The 27917-nt window shown below is 39.2% G+C and overlaps 1 protein-coding gene, 1 pseudogene and 1 gene segment (V, D, J or C); 2 read left to right on the top strand and 1 right to left on the bottom strand.

The window, feature by feature from the left end:
• The window catches only part of LOC134316990 (NLR family CARD domain-containing protein 3-like), a 57356-nt gene extending 33724 nt beyond the window's left edge, over positions 1 to 23632 (top strand). The window contains exons 7-10 of the mRNA XM_062997606.1: positions 18007 to 18180; positions 18457 to 18630; positions 22633 to 22806; positions 23333 to 23632. Of these exons, the coding sequence (XP_062853676.1) occupies positions 18007 to 18180; positions 18457 to 18630; positions 22633 to 22806; positions 23333 to 23342 (532 nt within the window). The 3' untranslated portion in view covers positions 23343 to 23632. The remainder of the gene's footprint in view (positions 1 to 18006; positions 18181 to 18456; positions 18631 to 22632; positions 22807 to 23332) is intronic.
• Positions 1 to 27917, top strand: part of LOC134316941 (zinc finger protein 850-like) — a 1214164-nt pseudogene that overhangs the window by 43111 nt on the left and 1143136 nt on the right.
• LOC134317556 (Ig kappa chain V-III region MOPC 63-like) overlaps positions 1 to 27917 on the bottom strand; it is a 152592-nt gene that overhangs the window by 76994 nt on the left and 47681 nt on the right.

Genomic DNA, 27917 nt, shown 5'->3' with positions numbered 1-27917 from the left:
AGTACAAGTACACAAATACCCACACACACATACAAAAGTAATTTGTTACTTTCCACCTCTGCCGGTCAGCCAATCCTGATCGCGCTCATCGGCTCTGGAGTTTTGATTCAGTTCAGCGGTGTTTGATTCAGTCAATCTTCATTAAACACTTCTGTTTGTGTCTCGTTTTGCCGATCGTGTTTGCGCTCCTTATTTCTGAATCTAACCGTTAACGTGTATGATCCTTGTTGTCTTCCGTTTACTGTTTTGTTTTTTGCTGATTTTGTACACTGTTTTGACCCTTTTTATATTAAACTTTCCCTGATTTATATTCCGCGAGCGTCTGGTCAGTGAAAACGTTCATGCGAATTAACTGAATTAATCGTGAAAATCGTCCAGCCCTAACTGAAGCAAATGTGACACACATATACAAAACACATTTATCTAGAATTAACTTAATTGCTACACAAACTATGTAATCACAAGCTATATTAATCAAAATCTGAACATATTAAACCAATAGCCAAAAACCTAAATTACTAGTAAATCAACAGAAATTACAAGAATTACAAGTACTTGGCCCATACACACCCCGGCCCCTAATTGTACTTTATTAATAGAAACAATTATATTACATAAAGGGAATATCTGTATAAACATTAAGGACAGTCTCTGAACATAATGATTGTGTCTTCAGGTGTCAGAGGTTGCAGTCTTTACCACTGCCTCATTCTGCTTATTGAAAAAGACAAATTTTAGTGATAGGTCTATCAAGCTCACTGGTCTTAGTTTTGACACAAACTCTGCGCACAAGTCCATTTTCATCCTGCAGAGTATGGATGACCCATCACCCATAAATTTCTTGGTGCAGATTCATCTACACTCAGAACAATGAAAATAATTCTGTGACACTCTTGTCCACTTCTGACGTTTCTGCAGCCCTGGTGGCATAGATGACCTAGTTTTTAAAACAGAAGATGGTTTGGGGTAAGTGCCTCCATGTCATTTGGGTCGTTTAAAGGCATGGTGATAGGTTCAAGATAGCCTCTGGTTCAAAGAGGAATGTGTGTAGGCCTTCCTCCAAATTCTGCATCCTTATAGTGGCGTTAAGCACTTTCCTAATGGAATGGATCATGCGTTCCCAAACTTTTCCATGGTGAGAGCCGGATGGTGGATTAAACAACCATTTGATGCCATGCTGACGCAGAGTATTCACCAATTTAGAGGTGTTCCATTCTTTAATAGCCTTTTTTAGCTCTCGCTCATCACCAACAAAATTATTGCCATTGTCGGAACGCATTTCTAACACCTGCAATGAAGCGTTGATAAATGAGTCAGTATCCAAAGATGCAGCCATTTTAATATAAACAGTGCACACAGTAATGTTACGTGGGAGAAAGGAGGACTCAAACGCGGAAAAAATAAATTAAATAATATTTTATTTATAATATAAAATAAACACAAACAGAAGAAAAAACGAGAAAATAAAACCCAATCGGGAAGTCCGATGGTGCCGCTGAAGCTGCAGGCAAAGAAAAACAACACAGAGAAATAATTGACAAAGGTGGACGCGAACTCTGATCTCCTCGGTGCGAGACGGGCGCCGAATACAGCGTACGAGCCGAACGCTTAACGGCGTCGCCACCCAGCGGTAACTGAATCCAATTACTGACAGGTTAATAATGGTTGCGAGGATACTGCTCCCAGTGGAAAGGCTGGTAGTGTAGCAGCACCGCTAATGCAAACCCGAGAAACCAATACACAGCGCGAGGGCTGCACGGCGTCGCACCACGCTAGTTCTAAGGCAACATAAAGACGTTACCTCGACCTTACAGTCTACACACCCGAATGGCGATGCCACCAGGGGATACCGTCTAAACCTTAAGACAAACGCGGACGAGCTGCCACTTGCAAACCGAGAAACAAACAAAAGGTGCGACACCCGCTGCTGTACAGAGCTTGCTTAAATAGCAGCTGCGGGTGATCAGCCCTTATTAGTCTTCCTGCTACTTAAGGCCCTTGTTTGCTTTGCTCTGTAAGACCTACTTCGCTGGGAACTCGGGGTGCATTCACCAGCTACCGTAGGTCTCCTAATAAGTAAGGCAAGTAAAGGTGACACCATATCTCTTTACTCCGTCCATGCTTCACATCAAATGGGCACAATTTGGACATGTTCACTGTGGGGTGTACTCACTTATGTTGCAGCTATTTAGACATTAATGGCTGTGTGTTGAGTTATTTTCAGAAGACAGTAAATCTACACTGCTATACAAGCTGTACACTGACTACTCTAAGTTATATCCAAGTTTTATTTCTATAGTGTTGTGCCATGAAAAGATATAATAAAATATTTGCAGAAATGTGAGGGGTGTACTCACTTTTGTGATACACTGTATATATATATATATATATATACAGTGTATCACAAAAGTGAGTACACCCCTCACATTTCTGCAGATATTTAAGTATATCTTTTCATGGGACAACACTGACAAAATGACACTTTGACACAATGAAAAGTAGTCTGTGTGCAGCTTATATAACAGTGTAAATTTATTCTTCCCTCAAAATAACTCAATATACAGCCATTAATGTCTAAACCACCGGCAACAAAAGTGAGTACACCCCTAAGAGACTACACCCCTAAATGTCCAAATTGAGCACTGCTTTCCCTCCAAAATGTCATGTGACTTGTTAGTGTTACTAGGTCTCAGGTGTGCATAGGGAGCAGGTGTGTTCAATTTGGTAGTACAGCTCTCACACTCTCTCATACTGGTCACTGAAAGTTCCAACATGGCACCTCATGGCAAAGAACTCTCTGAGGATCTTAAAAGACGAATTGTTGCGCTACATGAAAATGGCCAAGGCTACAAGAAGACTGCCAACACCCTGAAACTGAGCTGCAGCACAGTGGCCAAGATCATCCAGCGTTTTAAAAGAGCAGGGTCCACTCAGAACAGACCTCGCGTTGGTCGTCCAAAGAAGCTGAGTGCACGTGCTCAGCGTCACATCCAACTGCTGTCTTTGAAAGATAGGCGCAGGAGTGCTGTCAGCATTGCTGTAGAGATTGAAAAGGTGGGGGGTCAGCCTGTCAGTGCTCAGACCATACGCCGCACACTACATCAAATTGGTCTGCATGGCTGTCACCCCAGAAGGAAGCCTCTTCTGAAGTCTCTACACAAGAAAGCCCGCAAACAGTTTGCTGAAGACATGTCAACAAAGGACATGGATTACTGGAACCATGTCCTATGGTCTGATGAGACCAAGATTAATTTGTTTGGTTCAGATGGTCTCAAGCATGTGTGGCGGCAATCAGGTGAGGAGTACAAAGATAAGTGTGTCATGCCTACAGTCAAGCATGGTGGTGGGAATGCCATGGTCTGGGGCTGCATGAGTGCAGCAGGTGTTGGGGAGTTACATTTCATTGAGGGACACATGAACTCCAATATGTACTGTGAAATACTGAAGCAGAGCATGATCCCCTCCCTCCGGAAACTGGGTCGCAGGGCAGTGTTCCAGCATGATAATGACCCCAAACACACCTCTAAGACGACCACTGCTTTATTGAAGAGGCTGAGGGTAAAGGTGATGGACTGGCCAAGCATGTCTCCAGACCTAAACCCAATAGAACATCTTTGGGGCATCCTCAAGCGGAAGGTGGAGGAGCGCAAAGTCTCGAATATCCGCCAGCTCCATGATGTCGTCATGGAGGAGTGGAAAAGCATTCCAGTGGCAACCTGTGAAGCTCTGGTAAACTCCATGCCCAGGAGAGTTAAGGCAGTTCTGGGAAATAATGCTGGCCACACAAAATATTGACACTTTAGGAACTTTCACTAAGGGGTGTACTCACTTTTGTTGCCAGTGGTTTAGACATTAATGGCTGTATATTGAGTTATTTTGAGGGAAGAACAAATTTACACTGTTATATAAGCTGCACACAGACTACTTTTCATTGTGTCAAAGTGTCATTTTGTCAGTGTTGTCCCATGAAAAGATATACTTAAATATCTGCAGAAATGTGAGGGGTGTACTCACTTTTGTGATACACTGTATATATATACATATATATTATGGCAAGCCAAACAGGAAATATATAGCAAATGCTGATATATATGGAATGAAACTTGATATATATATAATGAAACTCGATATATATATAAAGAAACTTGATATATATATAATGAAACTCGATATATAATGAAACCTGATATATATATAATGAAACTCGATATATATATAATGAAACTCGATATATATATAATGAAACCTGATATATATATAATGAAACCTTATATATATATATAATGAAACTCGATATATATATAAATAAACTCGATATATATATAATAAAACCTGATATATATATAATGAAACTCGATATATATATAAAGAAACTCGATATATATATAATAAAACATGATATATATATAATGAAACTCGATATATATATATAATGAAACCTGATATATATATATAATGAAACTCGATATATAAATATAATGAAACTTGATATATATATAATGAAACCTGATATATATATAATGAAACCTGATATATACAGGGGTTGGACAAAATAACTGAAACACCTGTCATTTTAGTGTGGGAGGTTTCATGGTTTCCACCAGAACTGTCCGTCGGGAGCTCCACAGGGTCGATATACACGGCCGGGCTGCTATAGCCAAACCTTTGGTCACTCGTGCCAATGCCAAACGTCGGTTTCAATGGTGCAAGGAGCGCAAATCTTGGGCTGTGGACAATGTGAAACATGTATTGTTCTCTGATGAGTCCACCTTTACTGTTTTCCCCACATCCGGGAGAGTTACGGTGTGGAGAAGCCCCAAAGAAGCGTACCACCCAGACTGTTGCATGCCCAGAGTGAAGCATGGGGGTGGATCAGTGATGGTTTGGGCTGCCATATCATGGCATTCCCTTGGCCCAATACTTGTGCTAGATGGGCGCGTCACTGCCAAGGACTACCGAACCATTCTGGAGGACCATGTGCATCCAATGGCGGTGCCGTGTATCAGGATGACAATGCACCGATACACACAGCAAGACTGGTGAAAGATTGGTTTGATGAACATGAAAGTGAAGTTGAACATCTCCCATGGCCTGCACAGTCACCAGATCTAAATATTATTGAGCCACTTTGGGGTGTTTTGGAGAAGCGAGTCAGGAAACGTTTTCCTCCACCAGCATCACGTAGTGACCTGGCCACTATCCTGCAAGAAGAATGGCTTAAAATCCCTCTGACCACTGTGCAGGACTTGTATATGTCATTTCCAAGACGAATTGACGCTGTATTGGCCGCAAAAGGAGGCCCTACACCATACTAATAAATTATTGTGGTCTAAAACCAGGTGTTTCAGTTATTTTGTCCAACCCCTGTATATATATAATGAAACTCGATATATATATATAATAAAACCTGATATATATATAATGAAACTCGATATATATATAATGAAACTCGATATATATATATATATATATATAATGAAACCTGATATATATATAATGAAACTTGATATACAGTACAGGCCAAAAGTTTGGACACACCTTCTCATTCCTGTGGTTTCTCTTAATTTTTTTTAAATTTTCTACATTGTAGATTAATACTAAAGACATCCAAACTATGAAGGAACACATATGGAATTATGTAGTAAACAAAAAAGTGTTAAACAAACCAGAATATGTTTTATATTTTAGATTATTCAAAGTAGCCATCTTTTGCTTTAATGACAGATTTGCACACTCTTTGAAATTTTATCAACCAGCTTTATTAGGTTTCCACCTGGAATGGTTTTCAATGAATGTTTGTGCCTTGTCTAGAGTGAATTTTTTGAATTTGTTGCTTTTTTAATGTGTTTGAGACCATCAGTTGTGCTGTGCAGAGGTAGAGTTGGTAGAATATAAAACATATTCTGGTTTGTTTAACACTTTTTGGTTCACTACATAATTCTTCATAGTTTAGATGTCTTCAGTATTAATCTACAATGTAGAAAATAAAAATAATCAAGAAAAAACATTGAAGAGAAGGTGTGTCCAAACTTTTGACTGGTGTGTCCAAACTTTTGGCCTGTACTGTATATGGAATGAAAACTACCCCCCAAGCGCAATGCAAAGGTGTTTGTGTACCTTTGGTCATTAGTTTTTCACTTCAAATCCCAAAATTAAAAAGGTTTCAGTTTTCAGTTTCGTTTCAAATAACAAACAAACACACATTGATAATAATAACGACATGATCTGACCCCTGTTCTGACTTTTGTGTATAAAACTAACATGACAATGTTACAACGTCCAGTACGAAAATTGCTTCCTCACTTTAATTTTTTGCAGATAGAGCAAATATGTGCACGTCACAAATACAAACACAAAAGTCAGAACAACAGGACGCGTCATTATTACTTTTTTAACACTTGTGTTTGATTTACACTGTCTAAACAATAATATAAGCGTGCGCGTTTATTTCCAATTGAACTGATATAAATGCTGATTTCGGAAAATTAAAATACGAGCCGTTTGTTTTCAATGTGTGTTTGCTGTTATTTGGAAACAAACTGAAAACTGAAACCTGGAATGTGAAGTATAAAACTGATGATCAAAGAGCTTGCTTTGCGTTTGGAGGAGCAATGAGAAAATCGGGGGGTCCTAGCGCCTGCCTCGTTTCATTCAAGTTTCATCATATATATATCAGGTTTCATTCCATATATATCCAGTTTCATGAAACTCGATATATATATAATGAAACTTGATATATATATAATGAAACTTGATATATATATAATGAAACTCGATATATATATGATGAAACTTGATATATATATAATGAAACTCGATATATATATAATGAAACTTGATATATATATAATAAACTTGATATATATAATGAAACTCGATATATATATAATGAAACTTGATATATATATAATGAAACTTGATATATATATAATGAAACTCGATATATATATGATGAAACTTGATATATATATAATGAAACTCGATATATATATAATGAAACTTGATATATATATAATAAACTTGATATATATAATGAAACTCGATATATATCGAGTATCACTTCCGGGTTGCAAGTACGCTGTGCGCGTTTGGCTGCCGCTTTGCTCCGGTTCTCTTTTTTTTTTTTTTTTTTTTTTTTTTTTCTTGTTTTAGTTGTTTTTATGTTTAGGGTCTTTTAGGTGTTAGGTGTCTGGACACACTACGTTACTGGACTTTATGTATTATCTGCCGAAAGCTTACACTGGAATATCTTCCCGGCTGGACCTTCTGCCGCTGCTGTTGTCTGCTATCTGCTGTTTGCTGTGCTGTTACTCATACATGTACACTGATACCTGCCTAACACGAGCTTTCCCTTTCACTACCCGCCCGGTACAAACCAGCTTCATCCGAGTAAGTCTGTACTCTCTCGTCTGTGGTGTGTTTGTTCCTCCTTATGTCTTGATGAGTAAATAAAACTGCTTTTTCACGACGTAGGCTAGCGGTTGTGACTAGTAGGCTAACGTGGTGTATTTGCTTGATGTATTTACTTGGCTGTGTTTCTGTAGTATGTCACAATGAGTTTTATTAGCCAGCTCCTAGCAGCTGTAGCCGCTGAGGGTGTCCTGGTGCTAATCGGAGTAGTTTTCTGTGTCATTTGGGGTCCCGAAGTGCTTCTGCAAATCACTATGGCAACCACATATACTGCCAGCGAACTTATACAGCTTAAGGACATGAGCTACAGGCTCCCTCCTGCTGTGTTTCATACCTGTTTACACTTGGGAATAGCTCGTCGTCCACGCTATATTCACCGTGGCTCCCGCTCCACTCCATTCTGGAGCTATCAAGCGGCAAAACCTGGATTTATCCCCCGCATCTGGAGCTTGAGCCGCCGCTGTTCCAAACCTCAACGCTCAGTGGATAATTCATTATTGCGGCAAATTCCGAAGATTCCTGAGTGGTCAGCCACGCATAACCCCGCCCCGTGTTCTATCGCTAAATTCGCTCTGCTTAATGTACGCTCCATTAACAACAAAGCGCCTATTATAGCTGACGTCATTTTGGACAATAACTTTGACTTTATTCTGCTGACTGAAACATGGCAGCAACCAGGTGAATACCTGGCACTGAATGAAGCCACCCCCCCCGGCTTTCAGTATATTGATAAGCCGCGCACAACTGGTTGCGGAGGTGGACTGGCAGTCCTTCATCGCTCTACCTACAGGGTCCATACAGTGTTTCTTCAGCCTACTACCTCTTTTGAATGTCTTGCTCTGAAAATAGCTGGGTCAAAGCCCTTATTGATATTGCTGGTTTATCGTCCGCCTAGATCAAATTCTGTACCTACTTTTTTATCGGAGCTGTCTGAACTGTTAGCTTCGCTCTGTCCATTATTTCCATCAATGATACTGTTGGGTGATTTTAACATTCACATTGACTCAGGGAAATGTGTCCATGCCACGGATTTTCTTAATGTGCTGCACTGTTTTGACCTCACTCAACATGTGGCTTCCCCCACTCACTCTCATGGTCATATCCTGGACCTGGTCTGTTCTACCCCCTCTGTCTCCCTTTCAAATTTGCATGTTACAGAGTTTCATGTTTCTGATCACGGAGCTGTGGTATTTGACCTATTGCTATCACTCCATTCTACAAGAAAGCATGCCCCTCGCAGCATTGTTTTTAGGAATCTTAGAAATGCCAGTCCCGCTGTTCTTATGAATACCCTTGATCAGTTCTCTATTCCCCAGACTATGACATCTCCTGACGACCTTGTCATTCATTACAATAACATAGTTTCAGCTACACTTAATTTGCATGCTCCTCTTCAAAAACGTGTTGTGACCTTTCGCCATTCTGCCCCTTGGTTTACTCCAGAGCTCAGGTTAATGAAAGCACAAGGCCGCCAATTGGAGCGCCTCAGTAAGAAAACTAAACTGACAATTCATGCGGTCGCTTATAAGGATCATATCCTTGCATATAAAACTGCTCTAAATAAGGCTAAGATTGATTTTCATTCTGTTAATATCACTAACTGCCAGGGAAATCCAAGAGCTCTTTTCTCTACAGTAAATAAACTGCTGCGGCCTGCCAATAGTTTCCCACTTACTCCCTCAACAGCTCTCTGTAGTGACTTCTTGTCCTTTTTTAATGGGAAGGTTAGTAACATCTACTCAGAGTTTCATTCTGTTACCTGCCCCCTGGATCGTACAGAGCCATGTTCTCCAGTTAACCACTGTTTGTCCTTCTTCCATCCTATTGATGTTAGCTCTGTAGCCAGGCTTATCAAGGGTTCCAGATCGACTACTTGTATTCTGGACCCCTTGTCTACCACCCTGGTTAAAGCATGTCTGCCATCGCTTTGTCCTCTTATCACTAATATCATAAACGCTTCTCTCAGCTCTGGACTTGTTCCCCCTAACTTAAAGCTTGCTAGCATTACTCCAGTGTTAAAGAAGCCGGGACTTGTGCCTGATGACTTCAACAACTATCGTCCCATATCTAACCTGCCTTTCCTGAGTAAGCTACTTGAACGTGCAGTTTCATGTCAACTCAAGGAGCACCTGACTTCCCATAACCTCTTTGAGCCATTTCAGTCTGGTTTTAGAGCTAACCACAGCACCGAGTCTGCCCTTGTGAGGGTTATGAATGATTTACTTTTGGCAGCTGATTCTGGCCTAGTTAACATTCTGGTACTGCTTGATCTAACTGCAGCATTTGACACGGTCTGTCATGACACACTGCTGCACAGGCTGGAGAGCTGGATAGGGATCACTGGCATGGCACTGGCGTGGTTTCGGTCATATCTCACTGACAGGCTGCAGTTTGTTTCCCTGGGCAATTTCAGGTCGGATACCGTACCTCTCTTTCATGGTGTCCCGCAGGGTTCTGTACTCGGCCCTCTTCTTTTCATAATTTATATGTTTCCTCTTGGTGATATCATCCGACAACATGGTCTTCAGTTCCATTGTTATGCGGATGATACTCAAATTTACATATGCACTAAACCCTCTGATACATTACCTCCTGATGCACTGATCAGCTGTTTAACTGATATAAGAAAATGGATGGCTAAGAACTTCCTGAAATTGAATAACAACAAATCTGAAGCCATTCTTATTGCATCACCTTCTACATTTAAGAAGATTGGTCAACCAACAATATCTATCCCAGGGTTCATTACGTCCTCTGTGGCCCAGGTCCGCAATCTTGGTGTTATACTGGACTCCACACTTACCTTGGAGGCTCATATAAACAACGTAACTAAAATAGCCTTTTTCCACCTAAAAAATATTGCCAGACTACGTCCTTCTCTTCCTAACTCTGTAGCTGAAACCCTCATACATGCTTTCATCACATCCAGGTTGGACTACTGTAACTCTGTATTAATCGGGCTTTCTTCCCGTAGTCTGAAGAAGCTTCAGTATGTTCAGAATTCTGCAGCAAGAGTTCTCACACATACAAGCTCTTGGCAACACATCACTCCTATACTAAAAGATCTGCACTGGCTTCCAGTCCAATATCGCATAAACTACAAAATACTCCTCTTAGTATTCAAGTCCCTGCATGGTCTGGCTCCTGACTATCTCTCTGTTCTGCTGACCAGATACTGTCCTTCACGCTCGCTCCGGTCTGCTGATGCCAGCTTGCTCTCTGTACCTCCTGTCAAGCTGCGCATGTACGGTGAAAGAGCGTTTAGTGTTGTTGGCCCAAAGTTATGGAACACTATCCCCCTTTATCTCCGCTCATGTTCCTCCTTGACAATTTTTAAGAAGCAATTAAAAACTTATCTCTTTAGAACTGCTTTCCATAATTCTTAGTTTTATTGAATACTTGTTTTTAATTTGTTTTATTCTCAGTTATATATATATATTTGCAGTAGTACTATTTACTTTCTTATGTTTTATTACTCGTTTTATACCTTTTCTGTTGTTCTCTTTTAATTTCTTTGATGTGTAAAGTGTCCTTGTGTATCCTGAAAGGCGCTTATAAATAAAATTCTATTATTATTATTATTATTATTATATATATAATGAAACTTGATATATATATAATGAAACTCGATATATATATAATGAAACTCGATATATATATAATGAAACTCGATATATATATATAATGAAACTCGATATATATATAATGAAACTTGATATATATATAATGAAACTTGATATATATATAATGAAACTTGAATGAAACCAGGGCAGGCCCTAGGACCCCGATTTTCTCACTGGAAATCGGAAATATACGCGCACGCGCGTGCATGCGCTTACATGCTTATATTATTGTTTAGACAGTGTAAATCAAACACAAGTGTTTAAAAAGTAATAATAACGACGCGTCCTGTTGTTCTGACTTTTGTGTTTGTATTTGTGACGTGCACATATTTGCTCTATCTGCAAAAAATAAAATAAACAATGTGGGGAAGCGATTTTCGTACTGGACGTTGTAACATTGTCATGTTAGTTATAGGGTTGCCAACTGTCCCCTAAAATACAGAATCGTTCCTTATTTGGAAACTAAACGTCGCGTTCCGTATTGACCTGATACTGGACGCGCTTTGTTCTGTATTTTTATCAATGGGAGAGAAATGCTGCAGATTAGACTGAGACAGGGCGATATGTATGAAACAGAAGGAAACTGCTGCTGTCGTGGGAATAAGAAAGCGTCTGGTTATTATTTTAAGTAGTATTTAAGTTGTGTGCGCAGACATATCAGCATAAACCTTTTACTATTTCAATGTTTAAGTAGCGCAGTGGGCAGCGCGTCCAGAACCGGGGCTGCATGAGTCTTCATCATTTCTTCTCTTTACTTCCCGCAGTACCTAACATCTGTCTGACAGCAGGTCTCCACACAGACAAAAGACACATCACTGTCAATTTTCCTGACAAAAAACTACCCCCCAAGCTCAATGCAAAGGGGTTTGTGTACCTTTCGTCATTAGTTTTTCACTTCAAATCCCAAAGTTGAAAAGGTTTCAGTTTTCAGTTTCGTTTCAAATAATAAACAAACACACATTGATAGTAATAACATCTGACCCCTGTTCTGCCTTTTGTGTATAAAACTAGGGTTGCCAACTTTCAGAAATAAGGAACGCGAGTTGGCGGGTTGGCGGAAGGCATAGGGTGTGGGGTGGGATGTTGGGCCAGTGTGACAACCAGCTTGGCCCCCCCTACGGCCCCCCTAGTTGCGAACTTGCGAACACACAGCGACAAGGCTGCACACCAAAGTAACCCACATTTTATTAAGTAATTGGCCCCTCTAACATAGCCTCTGCCCCCCCCCCCCCCCCACCTCACATAGTCTAGAACCCCCACTGTAAAGAACATCATGTAACATTTTTTCTCAATAGTGCAAACAACATTTTTACATAATCCATCATTACACTGACATGCAGCCCCGGTTCTGGACGCGCTGCCCACTGCGCTACTTAAACATTGAAATAGTAAAAGGTTTATGCTGATATGTCTGCGGCGCACACAACTTAAATACTACTTAAAATAATAACCAGATGCTTTCTTATTCCCACGACAGCAGCAGTTTCCTTCTGTTTCATACATATCGCCCTGTCTCAGTCTAATCTGCAGCATTTCTCTCCCATTGATAAAAATACAGAACAAAGCATGTCCCGTTTCAGGTCAATACGGAACGCGACGTTTAGTTTCCAAATAAGGAACGATTCTGTATTTTAGGGGACAGTTGGCAACCCTATAACTTACATGACAATGTTACAACGTCCAGTACGAAAATCGCTTCCCCACATTGTTTATTTTATTTTTTGCAGATAGAGCAAATATGTGCACGTCACAAATACAAACACAAAAGTCAGAACAACAGGACGCGTCGCTATTATTACTTTTTAAACACTTGTGTTTGATTTACACTGTCTAAACAATAATATAAGCATGTAAGCACATGCACGCGCGTGCGCGTATATTTCCGATTTCCAGTGAGAAAATCGGGGGTCCTAGGGCCTGCCCTGGTTTCATTCAAGTTTCATTATATATATATCAAGTTTCATTATATATATATATATCTAGTTTCATTATATATATATCGAGTTTCAGTATATATATATATATCAAGTTTCATTATATATATATCAAGTTTCAGTATATATATATATATATATATCAAGTTTCATTATATATATATCGAGTTTCATTATATATATATTGAGTTTCATTATATATATATCGAGTTTCATTATATATATATCAGGTTTCATTATATATATATCAAGTTTCATTATATATATATCGAGTTTCTTTATATATATATCGAGTTTCATTATATATATATCAGGTTTCATTATATATATATCGAGTTTCATTATATATATATCAAGTTTCATTCCATATATATCAGCATTTGCTATATATTTCCTGTTTGGCTTGCCATAATATATATATATATATATATATATATATATATATATATATATATATATATATATATATATAATAAACATATGAATTATATAAATATTATTAATTATAAATTAATTTAATTAATCAATTTATCCAATAAATTACAAATGCAAATTAATTAAGTCTGTGACAGAATGTGTGGTAGGAAACAGTTTTTATAAAATGTTTCCAGGATGTCAATGTTAACCACCCATGTTGGGTCTATGAGCACTGGCAGAATCACAAAGTCAAAAGGAGTCCATACAAGCAGATGACAACAGTTAGCTCTAGTCAGGTGTAGGTTGCCCTGGATCTGATGCCAATAGTGGTGAGTTGGTTTTAGTGTTAGGGAACCAGTCACCTCCTCCAACTCCAGAAAAAAGTCCTGACTCTCTGCTGCCTGCGGAATAGTCTTGGTTCTGGCTGACCATGGACATTTCACCTCAATAATGCAATCACCAGATACTGTCCCATCTGGAGATCCACCAAGCAGGCCTCTATCAGACAGGAACAGTCCCCTCTCCTGGATACCGACATCAGTGCGCTCTGTGTACTGCTGCTTTGCCCTTGGCTCATGAAGGATTCCCCAATCACATGCCTTTAATAAACACACAAAAAATGTCACTTAATCTTAGATACACTGATAAGTTAAATCACTTATCCACTTCTTACTTTAGATCCGTCTTTGACATTGTAATGGCCAAGCAGGGTTTTGAATAAGGAAGAGGGGTAAGACTTCTGCTTGACTGCTGCCAAGACCACACCAAAGTTGCTTGCCGTGATTTGTTTTTTGCGAAATGCCGACCTGTTATTTAAAAAAAAAAAAAAGGCAAGTTGCAATTACTAGTTTTGTATTATTTCAGCTTGTATCTTATTTTGTACAGTGATGCTAAGAGCTCAATGCATTATGACTTAAGAAAACATGCAAATACTTTAGACATAAAATGCAAGCAAATCAAGAAAACATCTACAACAGCCCATACAAAGCATTTAGAAAATCTGCAGCAAATTCAGACAACACATCACAACATATGAACTTGCAGAATGTTTTCTAAATGAAGTGCATAGGTTGTTAAATTGATATATTCTTAATTTGTGTTTTGTCTATCTGCACACATTGTATGTTGCAGTGCATTGAGTTCCCAGGGCCACAGCAGTTTTTATTAATGCACTTTCTTACCATAAAGGGTTCTTTGCTTACCCAACTGTTGCTGCCTCGATCTGCTGCTTCTCATCATCTGTGACAGCAAGCCATGACAGCACATAAAGAGCCTTGTCCTCAGCTTGGGCAGAACCTGGGCTGGTCACTAACCCATCAAATGTCTTGATGGGTAGTGTCTAGATTTAAAGTTTAGCACATTGTGTCAGACATTTATATAACAAAAAGGTTTAAGTTTAAATCTGTCATGGGTTTAAACTGTGTAGCCTTTTTTACTACACAGTACAACTGTTTACAGCACAACTACATCTCTAGTTGAAATGATTTCTTTTTGACATTGTACTAAATTGCATAATGACCGAATCGATAATGACTTAACATAGCATATGTGATATTTCTGGAAACATGGTGGGCAAATCAAAGTGCAAGAGACAAAAGTCGTACCTGAGGTGGTTCAGGACTCAAAATCCACCCCATTCCAGTGAAACGCCCAAGTTTTGACAAAGATGCCAGTGCCCATTCTTTCCTGTGTGACAGGTCTTTTGATTCCAGCTGAAATAAAATAAGTAATACTATCAACAGTCTTTTAAACTCACAGTGTACACCACACTCTTCATGCAGTATATCAGATTAACAATATTTTAAGGATTCAGAAAAGATCTCTGTCTGGCCAACTAAAATGTCAATATGAAGATAAAGCTTAAATTCATGATTGTTCAGTAGTACCACAGAACAATGTGACTATGTTAGCATTGTTTAATAAATACTATTCATTCTTACAACGGCTTTAACCCAGTGGTCTTGGAGGACCCCTGCACATTTTAGTAGTTTCTTGCTCTACCATACCGGCTTCGTCTCCAAAAGGGATTTGTTAATCAGCTGATTAGTTAAATCTGGTGTGTTGGGAGCAGGGTGTGAAGGGCAATGTGAAGGGCAAGGGGTCCTCTAGGACCGAGTTAGGGAAAACACTGCTTTAATCCACCTAGCGTTAAGCAAATAAACCATGCAACATCAGCATCACTTGCAAATTAATTACTAACCTCGTGTTGTGGATGGTGTCATCTCAGACACCCGCTTGGCTGCAATTTCGTCCATTTTCGATGTCTTTGCCCTCTTCCACGAGCATTCCACGTCAGTGTGGGACACGTTTCTCTCAACCCAAATCAACAAGGCTGCCATATGAGGGCACTTGTCTCTGCCAATTGGGCACTCGCAGGTACTGTACCTTACTGACTGACCCTCAACGTGCACCTATATTGAACAAGATTTAATCCTCGCTGTCCCTAACACATCTTCAAGACCTTATCAGTGATGTATTTAAAGTAGTAGCCTAAAGATATTTCTGTAGCTATTCATTCATTCATTAGCTATTTGCAGGCTAGCTAACATAACTTCACTAATCCCACAAAAGCCTTTATATGTAGGTTTTCATTATTTACGTCCAAAGTTATAGCAGTCCTGTGCATTTATTATACAAATACCTCAGTCAGAACATGACATATCATCTTTAAATGCTAATTAGCGAACCTAGCTAACCCTCCTACCTTCTAACTCACCTCAACCTCATAAATCATCTTTTTCATGGATGCCTGGACTCTACCCCTGAATATACCACCTGGAAGAACACTTACACTCATCACTCTATTTGAGTGAGTTAAAAGAGTTTAGACCTTTTTTAACCCTCAATGGTGCCTCACTAAAGAAAGAAGTAATGGTAAAAAGGTTCACAGGTTCAGCCATAGTTGTTTGCGTTTGGGATTAAAGTTGAGTTTGGCCCCGGAAATGGTCCTAACGTCACGCATGACGTCACACTTAACAAGCGGATAATAGGAATAAAATAAAAATAAATATGGCACACCGATTTCCAATAAATCGTCTCAGTCCCACCAAATAGCTCACTTTTCCTGGCGTCCCTAGTCAGCCATACCACATTGTAAGAGTTTTCTTGACATGTTTCCTTCTGAAGCTTGACATCTCCATCTCCGTCTGTGAAAGACACTGGTTTATTTCCTTTCTCCTTTTAGACAGGTTGAGTAGCGTGTTTTTTATTCTGAGAAGCCATGCCATAGCTTTTCTAAGATGTAGCCATAAGGAGAAGTACTCAATGAGCTGCTTCAGTTTATCCTTTGTTTCTTCAACTGCAACAGCATTGACCATTAAATTTTTCTTTACCTCTGGGTCTGTTGCTGTTGGCTTGTCTAGGTGAATAGACGTTGCTGGCCATTCATTGGCTGGCTTTAAAAGAAAGTCAGGCCCAAAAATCCAGGTTTTGTTTTGCATGAATGCACCAACATCCTGTCTTCTTGATGCATAATCTGCAGGATTCTGGTAAGGGCAGATTTACTTTCACTGAGACGCAGCAGATGTCTGAATGATGGCTGACACCCTGTTGGCCACAAAGGTGCAGAATTTTGTACTACTCTAGCGTTTCCTAGGACAAAGGTGCAGTGCATTTGATTGTGACTGTTCTGTAGGACTGTGCCATAGCCTACTTCACTGGCATCGGTTCCAATGCCCTTGGCACATTTGCACCAATGAGCAGTTCTATTTCTCTATTTAGGAGAAAAATGGAATATGAACATCTTTCAGATGAGGCCACCTGTCTATTTCTTTTTGACTAAGAATATTGGCTTTACTCATTGGAATTGCCTTTTGTGAAAACACTTCAGTTAACTCAATAATGTCGTCACTAAGAACACACTCACTTCCAAGTCTGCAACAGCACTACTGTGAACAATCCTTTGCTCTCCCATGGTGGTCAAGAGAATATTAACCTTTCGGCCACAAAGGTTAAAAACAGAACCAAGCCCTTCACGGAGCATAGAAAGTTGAGTCTACCTCTTGTAGCAGTATTCGGGAGCCAGCAATGTTACCTCAATGTTGGAGCTTTCTACCGGTCTCAACAGATGGACCGATTTTCCTCCTCTGTCCCAGGTCAACTCCACAACGCGGAACGTAGAACTATGGCGTCCTTTGGTTTTCTCTTTTTCGTTGAGTACATCTGCGGTAAGACTCATGCAATGCGTCACGTGAAGAAATTGAATTCTATTTGTGCAATCTGGAAAGTAGTGCTGACAAGCAGCTTTGGCTGATAGCAGCGTTTTCAGGAGTCTAGTTGAGGCGACCAGCGCTACCCTGGATTCATTTATTATTCATTATTTATTAACTGAGAGACTATGAACTGGGAATCAAGCAGGCTACTTCTCCTTATTTTGTAGTTTTGTTGTGGCTTTGTTGTCCTTCTTTGTTTGTTTGTTAAATGTTAAACTACAGGTACATAACTAACTTAATATATTTTTAGTACACCTAAAGTGAGTAGATAGCTTAGTTACTAGATTTATAGAAATTTCAATTAAATCTAAATGTACTGTATATTAGTACATTTACTCCATTAGATTTTGTTATTAGATCAACAGATCATCTGCACAAATACTATTAAATCAAGTATTATATTTTTTTTAGGCTTGCTTGGTGTGATCTAAAAGATAAAGGTTGTGAAGCTCTGGCCTCAGTTCTCAGCTCAGAATCCTCCAGTCTTAAAGAACTTGATCTGTCTGATAATGACATAGGAGATTTAGGAGTGAAGCGTCTCTCTGCTGTACTGGAGAATCCTCACTGTAAACTGGAGATACTGAGGTAAGATCATCTCTCTGAGAATCATACATGAGCTGTGGTTTGGCACACATGCACCAAACCACACTCTCATTATTACCATTTTATACCTAGTAATAAGAAGTGCAAGAGATCTAAAAGAAACCAGAGACCTGAGATCAGCCACATCTTCTTATTTTATTTGATTTTACTGGTTCACAGAGATTCATCCACACTGATTGTAGACTGTAGTGACTCTGTAGATGATGAAGTTCCTCTAGAACTGAGAGAATGAAGAGTGGATCATTGTTCTCTCTGCAGGTTGTGGAATTGTGGTGTATCAGATGAAGGTTGTTCTGCTCTGGCTTCAGCTCTGAAATCAAACCCCTCACACCTGAGAGAACTCGATCTGACTCATAATAAACTAGGAGATTCAGGAGTGAAGCGTCTCTCTGCTGGACTGGAGAATCCTCACTGTAAACTGGAGATACTGAGGTAAGATCATCTCTCTGAGAATCACACATGAGCTGCTCCTCACTAACTCATCTTCTCTAATAGTGAGACTGAAACAGAGGATTTAGGTTTGAATGGAAGTTGTGTCTTTACTAAATAAAGAGAGGAAATGATCTATAAAAATAAACCTGTAACAATACTGAGTCCCTCAGTGTAAGAGGAGGAAATGAAGGTCTAGAAGATGAGCAACTCAAACAGCAGCAATAGATGAGCGACTGTCTCTAACTTTAAATCTACAAGGTGGCATTCAGCTGGACGGGCTAGCCTTGTATCACGCCGATAGGAACACAGCTGAGTCTGGAAAAACATGAGGATGAGTTTGTGTTTACATTAACACAGAATGGTGCAAGAAGTCAAATGCGAAGGAAGCGTTGTGTGAGCTGTACAGAGCCATCAGCGAACTGCAGAACATTCGACCAGACAGACTGTTTATTATCGCTGGAGATTTCAACTATGCAAATCTTAAGTCTGTACTGCCTAAATTCTAACATAATGTGGACTTTCCAACGAGAGGAGCGAACACGCCGGATATAGTTTACGAAAGCATTGCTGATGTGTACAGGGCAGAGCCCCGCCCCAACCTCGGATACTCACATCACATCTCTGTAATGCTGATTCCAGCGTATAGACCGCTTGTCAGATGTTTCAAACCCAAACTGAAACAGGTGAAAACCTGGTCAGCAGGATTAATCTCTGCTCTTCAGGACTGTTTTGAGTAGAGATGCATGAGTACCGATACTGGTATTGGGTATTTGCCCGATACAGCGCTCATTAACTTGTACTCGTACTCGCAAACAAGGCTCCGATACTAAACATCGGATACTGTGGGTGTGTTCGAAAAGCTAGTGAGCTCTCTACATAGGCAGCATTTTACGTCATCCTGTGCGCGCTCCCGAGAAGGAGGCTGTTCGAAATCCTAGATGTCTTAAAATCCTCACTACTGAGGCATCTTAATATTTCAATGTTATTTTGACTCAAGAACGAGTGAGCATCCGACGCTGCCTTAGTGATCAAGGCAATCCCAGAATTCATTGCGGGTTGGGTTCTCTTCTCTCACAGAAAAATAAACATGGCTGACAGTGCAGACAAACGAATGGAGTTATTTTCAAATGTAAATAAAATATTATTGATTTTTAACTTGTATAAACTTGTACCAAGTGTTTTTATTGGCAAGTTTGGGCTTGTCAGGAAATGTAACCGTTATCGGTACATGAAGGGAGGTTATATTGACAAGTTAGCGTGCTGTGCTACCTCAATCCATTGGTTTTAATGGCAAGATGCTGAATGCTAAACCCGATGTAATCGCTGTCTAAGTGGTGCGTTCGAATAACCTGACTGATAAGTCATTGACTTATTAGAATCCTCTCTACTGAGGCAGCTGCCTATGTAGGCAGTAAGACAGCAAGGCAGCTCCCTAGGTTTTCGAACACACCCAGTGTGCCTAGTGCACGTTGCTGCGTTAACGAACAGACGACCTAAAATGTCGGCGATCTGGAACTATTTTACAATTAGTGATGGCAACCCAAGCAACAGTTCCATTGCACTATTTTACACTAAAACCACACTATTCCATAATGCTCCAGATTGCATCATTCTAAATAGGTATTGGTATTGGTATCGGCAAGTACACAAATACATGTACTTGTACTTGTACTCAGTTGGGAAAAAATGGTATTGATGCATCCCTAGTTTTGAGTGCACTGACCGGGCCATGTTTAGGGAGGCTGCAACTTATGGCGATTTCACCGTTCTACAGGAGTACACGACATCAGTGACCTGCTACATCAACAAATGCATTGATAATGTCACCATCACTAGAACAATTACCACACGACCAAACCAAAAGCCGTGGATGACTTCAGAAGTGCGCGCACTACGGAGGGCCTGAGACTCCGCTTTTAAAGCAGGGGACAAGATGGCTCTGAGAACGAGAACAGCAAGTGCCAAGCTGTCCCGGGGAATCAGAGAAGCAAAAGCGCGCACACGGCCAGAGCATCCACAACCACTTCCAGAACAGCGGTGATACAGGGCGCATGTGGCAGGGCATCTAGTATATCACAAACCACAGGACTACACCACCCACCTGTGCCAGTGATGTGACAGTCATTTCACTAAATAAACTTAACTATGCAGATTTACAACTTGATGCAATTTAAAATGTGTGATTAACTACTAAAAATTTGAGTAACAAAGTAAACTTGTCTGTAGGACACTCACAAACATGTAACACTACAATGAATTCACCCTATATGTAAAACAATCACAACATGATCACAGGGCAAGCACTCTTTGTTACAAACAACAATAACACTACAAGCTTATATACTACTACTTAAAAACACCCAATTATAATGTAAATGTAGGAGGAATAGATTTTACATTTATTGTTGAATGACAACACATAGTGGAACGGACTTCCACCCATCCTCTGGACATTAGGAATTCCCTACAGCATTTTATCCTTAAGTTTAATGATCCCCGGAGGATTCAGGCCAAAGTCTTTTGTCCGCATTTCTCAAAGCCTTTCATTTTCTGTTTATAAACCCTTTACCAGAACAAAGACAAACAGACATGTAGGATCACAGATCTCCAATATGAGAAGACTTGCAGTGAATTAGCCTAAAACACCCTTAAAAGTTCACAATCCCTTTTCTGAAAAAAAAAAAAAAAAGATTTGATTTTTATTTGATGTCAGACAGGATGAACCTGAGATATTTCATCTTTTATCTGCTCAACTTTGTTCTTTTATTAAAAACATCAATTTCTGCATTTCAGGCCTGCAACACATTCCAAAATAAGATTGGGATGGGGGCAATTTAGAGCTTAAAAACAATGAACCTCAAAGAAAGATTGGAAGGGAATTACATGTTCTCCCTCTACAGTGCAGAATATCATTAGACCATTCAAGGAATTTCAGTGAGTAAAGGTCAAGGGTGCAAGCTTAATCTGAACACTCGTGATCTTCCATCCCTCAGACGGCGCTGCATCAAGAACCTCCACTCAACACTAGCTGATATAACCACATGGGTGAGGGATTAGTTTATCAAACCTTTATCAGCTCTACAATACAGAGTTACTGCACACATAATACTTACAACTTGTGTATAAAAAAAAGAAGCTTTATGTTAACCATGTCCAGAAGCGGTGTCGACTTCTCTGGGCTCGGGGGTATCTAGGACGGACCATCACACAGTGGAAACATGTACAGTTAGATGAATTGGCATTCCAGGTCTTTTTTGAAAAAAGAGTCCTTTCTGTTATGAGGAGAAAGGAACAGGACCCAGGATGCAGAGAACAAAATAAAGTTTTTATTTAATAGAATATAACAACAAAACCCACAAAAATGAACAGAAAACAAATCAGACGAACCCCGATTGAAGCCGCTGACGACGCTGGCTATTTAAACTGAAAAAAGGAACCCTAATACTTTCATGGTATGGCATGACTGCATAAGAAGAGGGTATGGGTACTGGACTGGCCTGCCTACAGTCCTGACCTGTCCCCAGTAATGAATATGTGGAGAATTTTGAAACAACGACAACCCCATACTGTTACACATCTTAAGACGTGTTTGCAGGAAGAGCAAAACTAAATAAAAGCTGAAACACTAAATCACTTGCTCTCCTCGGTGCCAAAACCTCTTTTAAGTGGTAAAAAGGAACGACAACGTCACAAAGTTTATTAATAAATTAAATAAAGTTGAGTAGATAAAACATGAAATATATCAGGTTCATCTTGTCTGACATCAAATAAAAGTCAATGTTAATGTAAGAAACTCTGTCTTTTTTATTATTTACATTTTCCATCCTGTCCCAACTCTTTTTTGATTTGGGGTTGCAGTTTGGTTTAATGATTGAATATAGTATTAATTCTGATTATAAAAAGTGAAGATCTGATCATTGTTCTCTCTGCAGGTTGAATGATTGAATATAGTAATAATTCTGATCATAAACAGTAAAGGTTGGATCATTGTTCTCTCTGCAGGTTGAATGATTGTGGTGTATCAAATGAAGGTTGTTCTGCTCTGGCTTCAGCTCTGAGATTAAACCCCTCACACCTGAGAGAACTCGAACTGTTTGGAAACAGTCTAACAGATTCAGGAATGAAGCTTCTCTCTGATCTAAAGGATGATAAACATTTCAGACTGGAGGTTCTGAGGTGAGTAAAAACTATTTAAGAGAATCCGGTTCAGGAATAAAATGTTCTGGTTAAATCCACTCTGTACTAATTACAACTTTGTAACATGAACACTGGATTTATTATATTTATATGATGCCGCTAAAAAGAAAATAAACTATAATAATTATTAAAAATGAACCTTACGTGTTGTTAGGTGGGTGAATAAAAATCTGATGATAACAGTTTGTGTTTCTGGTCCTGTTCACTACTTATCACCATCAAAATGTAAAACTGTTTTGTGAGTAGAAAAGTGCTAATAAATAGAAAAGTGTTAATAAATATAAAAGTACTACTAAATATAAACATGATTCTCAGCATAGAAAATTACATTTAGCTAATCAAAACACTTAATACACAAAATCATCACAAATGTTTAGTTAAACATGACTGAGAAGAAGAGAGAAGATGTGAGGTGATGAACTACAGATTAAGTGTAACATCATGTTTCCATCATTAAATATGAGAACACAAGACTGTTATTAATTTATTCTTTTATTATTTTCAGGTTTTGGTGATAAACTCAGATAAAGACGGAGATTAAAAGCAGAGATTATTTCTGAACACAGAAGTAATTTACAGATGTGATTAAAACATCTGTACAGGATGTGAATGAGAAAATGAAACTGTGCAGGATTCAGACATCATGACACGAGTAAGAAACTGTAGAAAAGGTTTTAATCACAAGAAGAAAGTGTTTATGATGCTGAATAGATTGTTATTATGATCAGACTCTGGAGACACGGCGCTCGTCCTGTACATTCAACATCTAATTCACTCAGATCAGTCACAGATTCATCTGATATTATTAAACCACATTCTGATTTTAATCATGTGTACAGTTATATCAATGAAATCATTATTAATTATTGATTTGTATTGAATCCTGGTGTATATTAATGTGTATAAAACTTTATTATATCATAGGGTGACCATATTTTCATTTGGGAAAACCAGGACACCTTATTCAAAATGCTTAAGTTAACATTTCCTGTAATGAATGAATAGCACAATGAAAGAAATAATGTCTCATCTAAACATCCCTCACTTAACAACAAAAGTTAACAATAACTCTCAACTCCAAATAACACATGATACTCAGTTACCCTCAGTAATGAACGAAATATTGTCTCTTCTGTAGGCTATTGGAAAAAAATAAATTAACAAATGAACTAATTAACAATCAGCTATTGGAAAAAATAAATTAACAAATTAGCCAATTAACAAAAAAATACCTCTTGTGTATTAGCAAAAATACAAAAATACCAACAAAAATATCAATAGACCATCTTTACTTTCCTGCTTAATCCTCATCTTCCTCTTCATCTGGTTTTTCTTCCTCGTCCTTCTTTGCCCATTTATATTTTGCTGTAGAGCTGATCTTTCTCAGCAGTTTCTTGTGGCTCAACACATACGTATGAAAGTCCTTGCAAGACATATTTTTGAAATTGTATTGCACAAATAGGATCCCTTTCAATGATTCAACTGAGAGCTGGTTCCTCTCCTTTGTCCACTGGCTCTGCATCAGTGAAAAAACTCTCTCCACATTTGCATTGTGAGGAGGAAGTGCAAAAACAAACTGTGCAATCTTCAGCAGTTCTGAGTAGCATCCAATGCTTTTGGCCTACTCAAAGTATTTGGTCCACTTCTGGTGCACCTGCAGGCCCATGAATGCGTCATCATCACTGCAGCTTTCTATGAATTTCTTCAGATTAGCAACTTGGTCAAAGCATTTAACATCATCAATTGGCACCCCCTTTTCTCCAAGGTACTTGATGCAGGCCTCCACATCATTCCACTTTGGTGGCTCACTCATGTCCATCCACATGAATGGTGAGAACTCTTCCATAGGTGTCATCCACTTCTCCAGATACTCCAAACATGAACTGTACATGCCGAGCACATCAGCTATGAACTTGTCACAGCCCTCTTCAAGTCCTTCTCTGCGATTTTCGGCCAGCAGTCCCTTAAATTTGAGGGACATGAAATTGTTGTTCTTCCGTTCAATAAGAATGTTGTGGATGATGCTCAATATTTTCTTAACCTCCATGATGGAGTTGTTCTCCCTTTCCATTTCTTGAATGTGATTGTGGAAGACGGACATGAGTGAGTGCATGTGCCACAAGTATATCTCACTAAATGGGTTTTCAAAAAAATCCCTTGATCATCATGGGTGGCTTTTCCTGAGACGAAAATAATGCTTTTAAAGCAGGGAACATCTGCAGCATCCTCTCTATGCCTGGGAACAGAGAGAGCCACCTGGTCTTGCTGTGTGACAGCATCCTCCTGTATTCAACATCCACAAAATCGCAGTACTCTTTGAGGGACTCTGTGCGCACAGTGTAAATGTGGAAGTACTGGTAGATTTTAAAAATTATATTCTCAATGTCCACATCAAGTCTGTCTGCCCCGTGATGGACACAGTTGTTAAGAATATGCGCTGGGCAACCTACGCCAATCAATGTTTTGTTTTGTAGCATTCTCTTCAAATTTGCAAATACATTATTTCCCCCTTCGTCACGCCGGGTTCCACCAAAATTAGTGTTGCAATTGTCGCCGGTAAATGCGACGCATTTGGAAGCCAAATTGTTTTTTGCCAGTGTTTCCATTAGGTAATTGGCGATGGTGGTTGCAGTCTCGTTTGGTGTATCTTGCACTTGAATTAGTTTACTCTGCACACCACCCTCCTTCCAATCAAAGTACTGAATAATTATGGGGAAGATTTTCACCGCACCGTGATTACTCCCATCAGTGCTTACACCACAAAATGGGATGTTTTTGAGCGCTTCGTGCGCCACTTCTACAGAATGAGGTGCCAGAACACCGTCAACAATAGCCTCGGTCTTAGTTCGGGCACAACTAAACTTTTTGGCTGTGTCTGAATCGGGGAGGGTCTTTTTCAACAATGAACTTGTGCAGTCCATAGATCGATAACTGTTGTGATGTTTCACTGTGTGAAATGACCATGCAGCCTCCGCTGCATTCACTGCATCCTCGTTCCCTGGTTTGACAAAGTACTGTGTGATCGAGCTAGCACTACTCTCGCCTCGGACAGCTGTTTTATGCTTCTTGGTGTCCAGGTGGCTTTTCAGATCCCTTGCACCTCCATTGGACACCGAGACATATGTGCCTGCTTTGCACACTGTGCACAAGGCTTCCCATTTGTCTCGACCCGGTCTGAAAGCGGGGAAACTCTTTTGTAAATCGTCGGTAAACATACACTTGCGCTTCGGCATGTTGCTTGCGTACTGACAGTCACGCTGTCTACATTCTGATTAAGAACAGGGCTGCCCTCACTGACGCGGCTCAGGGATTACGTCACACGCAGCGCCGTGCGCAGTGCCCTAGTGCCTGTAAATTTAATGGTCCAATGAAGGTAATTTAAAAACCAGGACATTTCCTCACTTAAAAAAAAAAAAAACCGGGACGCCCGGGACAGGACGTGAAATACGGACATGTCCCGGGAAATACGGACGTTTGGTCACCCTAACATAGAATCCTGACACCTGTGTTATTTTCGGCTTTCTAAAATGGCCACTTATTTTTAATAACATTTTAGGCATAGTAAATGTATTATTGTTTATTATTATAAACTGTTTAAGTTAATGACTTACTATCGAACTTCAGGGTTTAGCAGGGCGCCGCTTCACCAACGTCTTTTTATCCATTTCTCACTTTCCAGGTAACAGTTTAGCCGTTGATGAGATTTTCCGTCGTCAGATTCTTGTCCTGTAATAAGTTCCGACTCAATAACACATGTGGCAGGAACTTTATCTTTAAGCAGATACACAGTGTGTACTTTAACAGACTAGTTTTTGAGAATTAAATCACTAAATCTGACACTAAATTTGTATTTCGCGCGGTTCACCTGACACCAAGCTCGAGACGCTTGGTTGAAATAACGGTCTCAAATCAAGTGCGCATGTGCGCATGCCCAGATGTCCAGACTGACATGATGTCTGACATGATGTGTGTAGAAGAGAGGTTTGTGCAGAACAGGCAGAATAAAAGGTTATAAAGTCATCTGTCTGATGTAATATTGATGTAATGTAATATTTGTCCTGTCTGCATGAGGTTATTTGTATTTTTGTAATATTATAAATATGTAAATCTGTAAATCTGTGCTGTATTCTTTTTTTATTGGAATATTGTTAATCATCTATTTTTTTTTATGTAAATAATGTCTTTTTGACATGTTTTTCATGTCATGTAATTAACTTACCCCCACACACATACATTTACACCCTTCATTCACATACCTACTTTAAATAATACATAAATATTATATACATTATTATTGTCTTGATATTTGTATATTGTCATTTACCTGTATGACCATAGTTAAACTGTAAATTACTGTAAACATCAAACATTAGAAGAGGTGACTATGAACTATTCCTAGTTGAACTTTAAACTGTAAGTTGACTGAATTTCACAATTCAACAATATCATGTTTACAGGTGAACTGTAAACTTCACAGTCAATATTATTAAACACCAGAGGAGGTGGCCATGAACTTCATAGTGACATGAGAGTTCACAGTTGTACTCATGGTCAAACTGTAAAAGTGACAGTAGAACTATGAACTATTATGATTCAACTGTAAACTTAACAGTTTTACTGTAAACTTTACAGTCAATATTATTAAACACTGAAAAGGTTAGAATGAACTTCATGGTAACATGAGAGTTCACAGTTGTACTTATGGTCAAACTGTAAAAATGACAGTAGAACTGTGAACTTTTATGGTTCAACTGTAAACTTAACAGTTTTACTGTAAACTTCACAGTACATTTTTTCCTGGGTGGTGCCTTACAAGTTGTTATGATGGCTTCATTAGCAATGTTTTAATATTAAAATGCTTTATGAATATATTGAAATGCTTTAACAGCAACCATTTTTTCATGCTATGACAGGACTTCAAATGATCTTACGTTACATCACTTTTATGCAAGTTTCTTGTTTTATTTCAGAATAAAGTTTACGTTTTTGATTGCCTTACTTTTTTCATGATGTAGTTTGTTTGTTTGTTTATTAGGATTTTAACGTCATGTTTTACACTTTCGGTTACATTCATGACAGAAACGGGAGTT

The sequence above is a fragment of the Trichomycterus rosablanca genome, chromosome 1, assembly GCF_030014385.1.
Source record: "Trichomycterus rosablanca isolate fTriRos1 chromosome 1, fTriRos1.hap1, whole genome shotgun sequence".
Taxonomy (NCBI): domain Eukaryota; kingdom Metazoa; phylum Chordata; class Actinopteri; order Siluriformes; family Trichomycteridae; genus Trichomycterus; species Trichomycterus rosablanca.
Note: the sequence above shows the minus strand (reverse complement) of the source record. Positions and strands in the feature narration are given on the sequence as shown.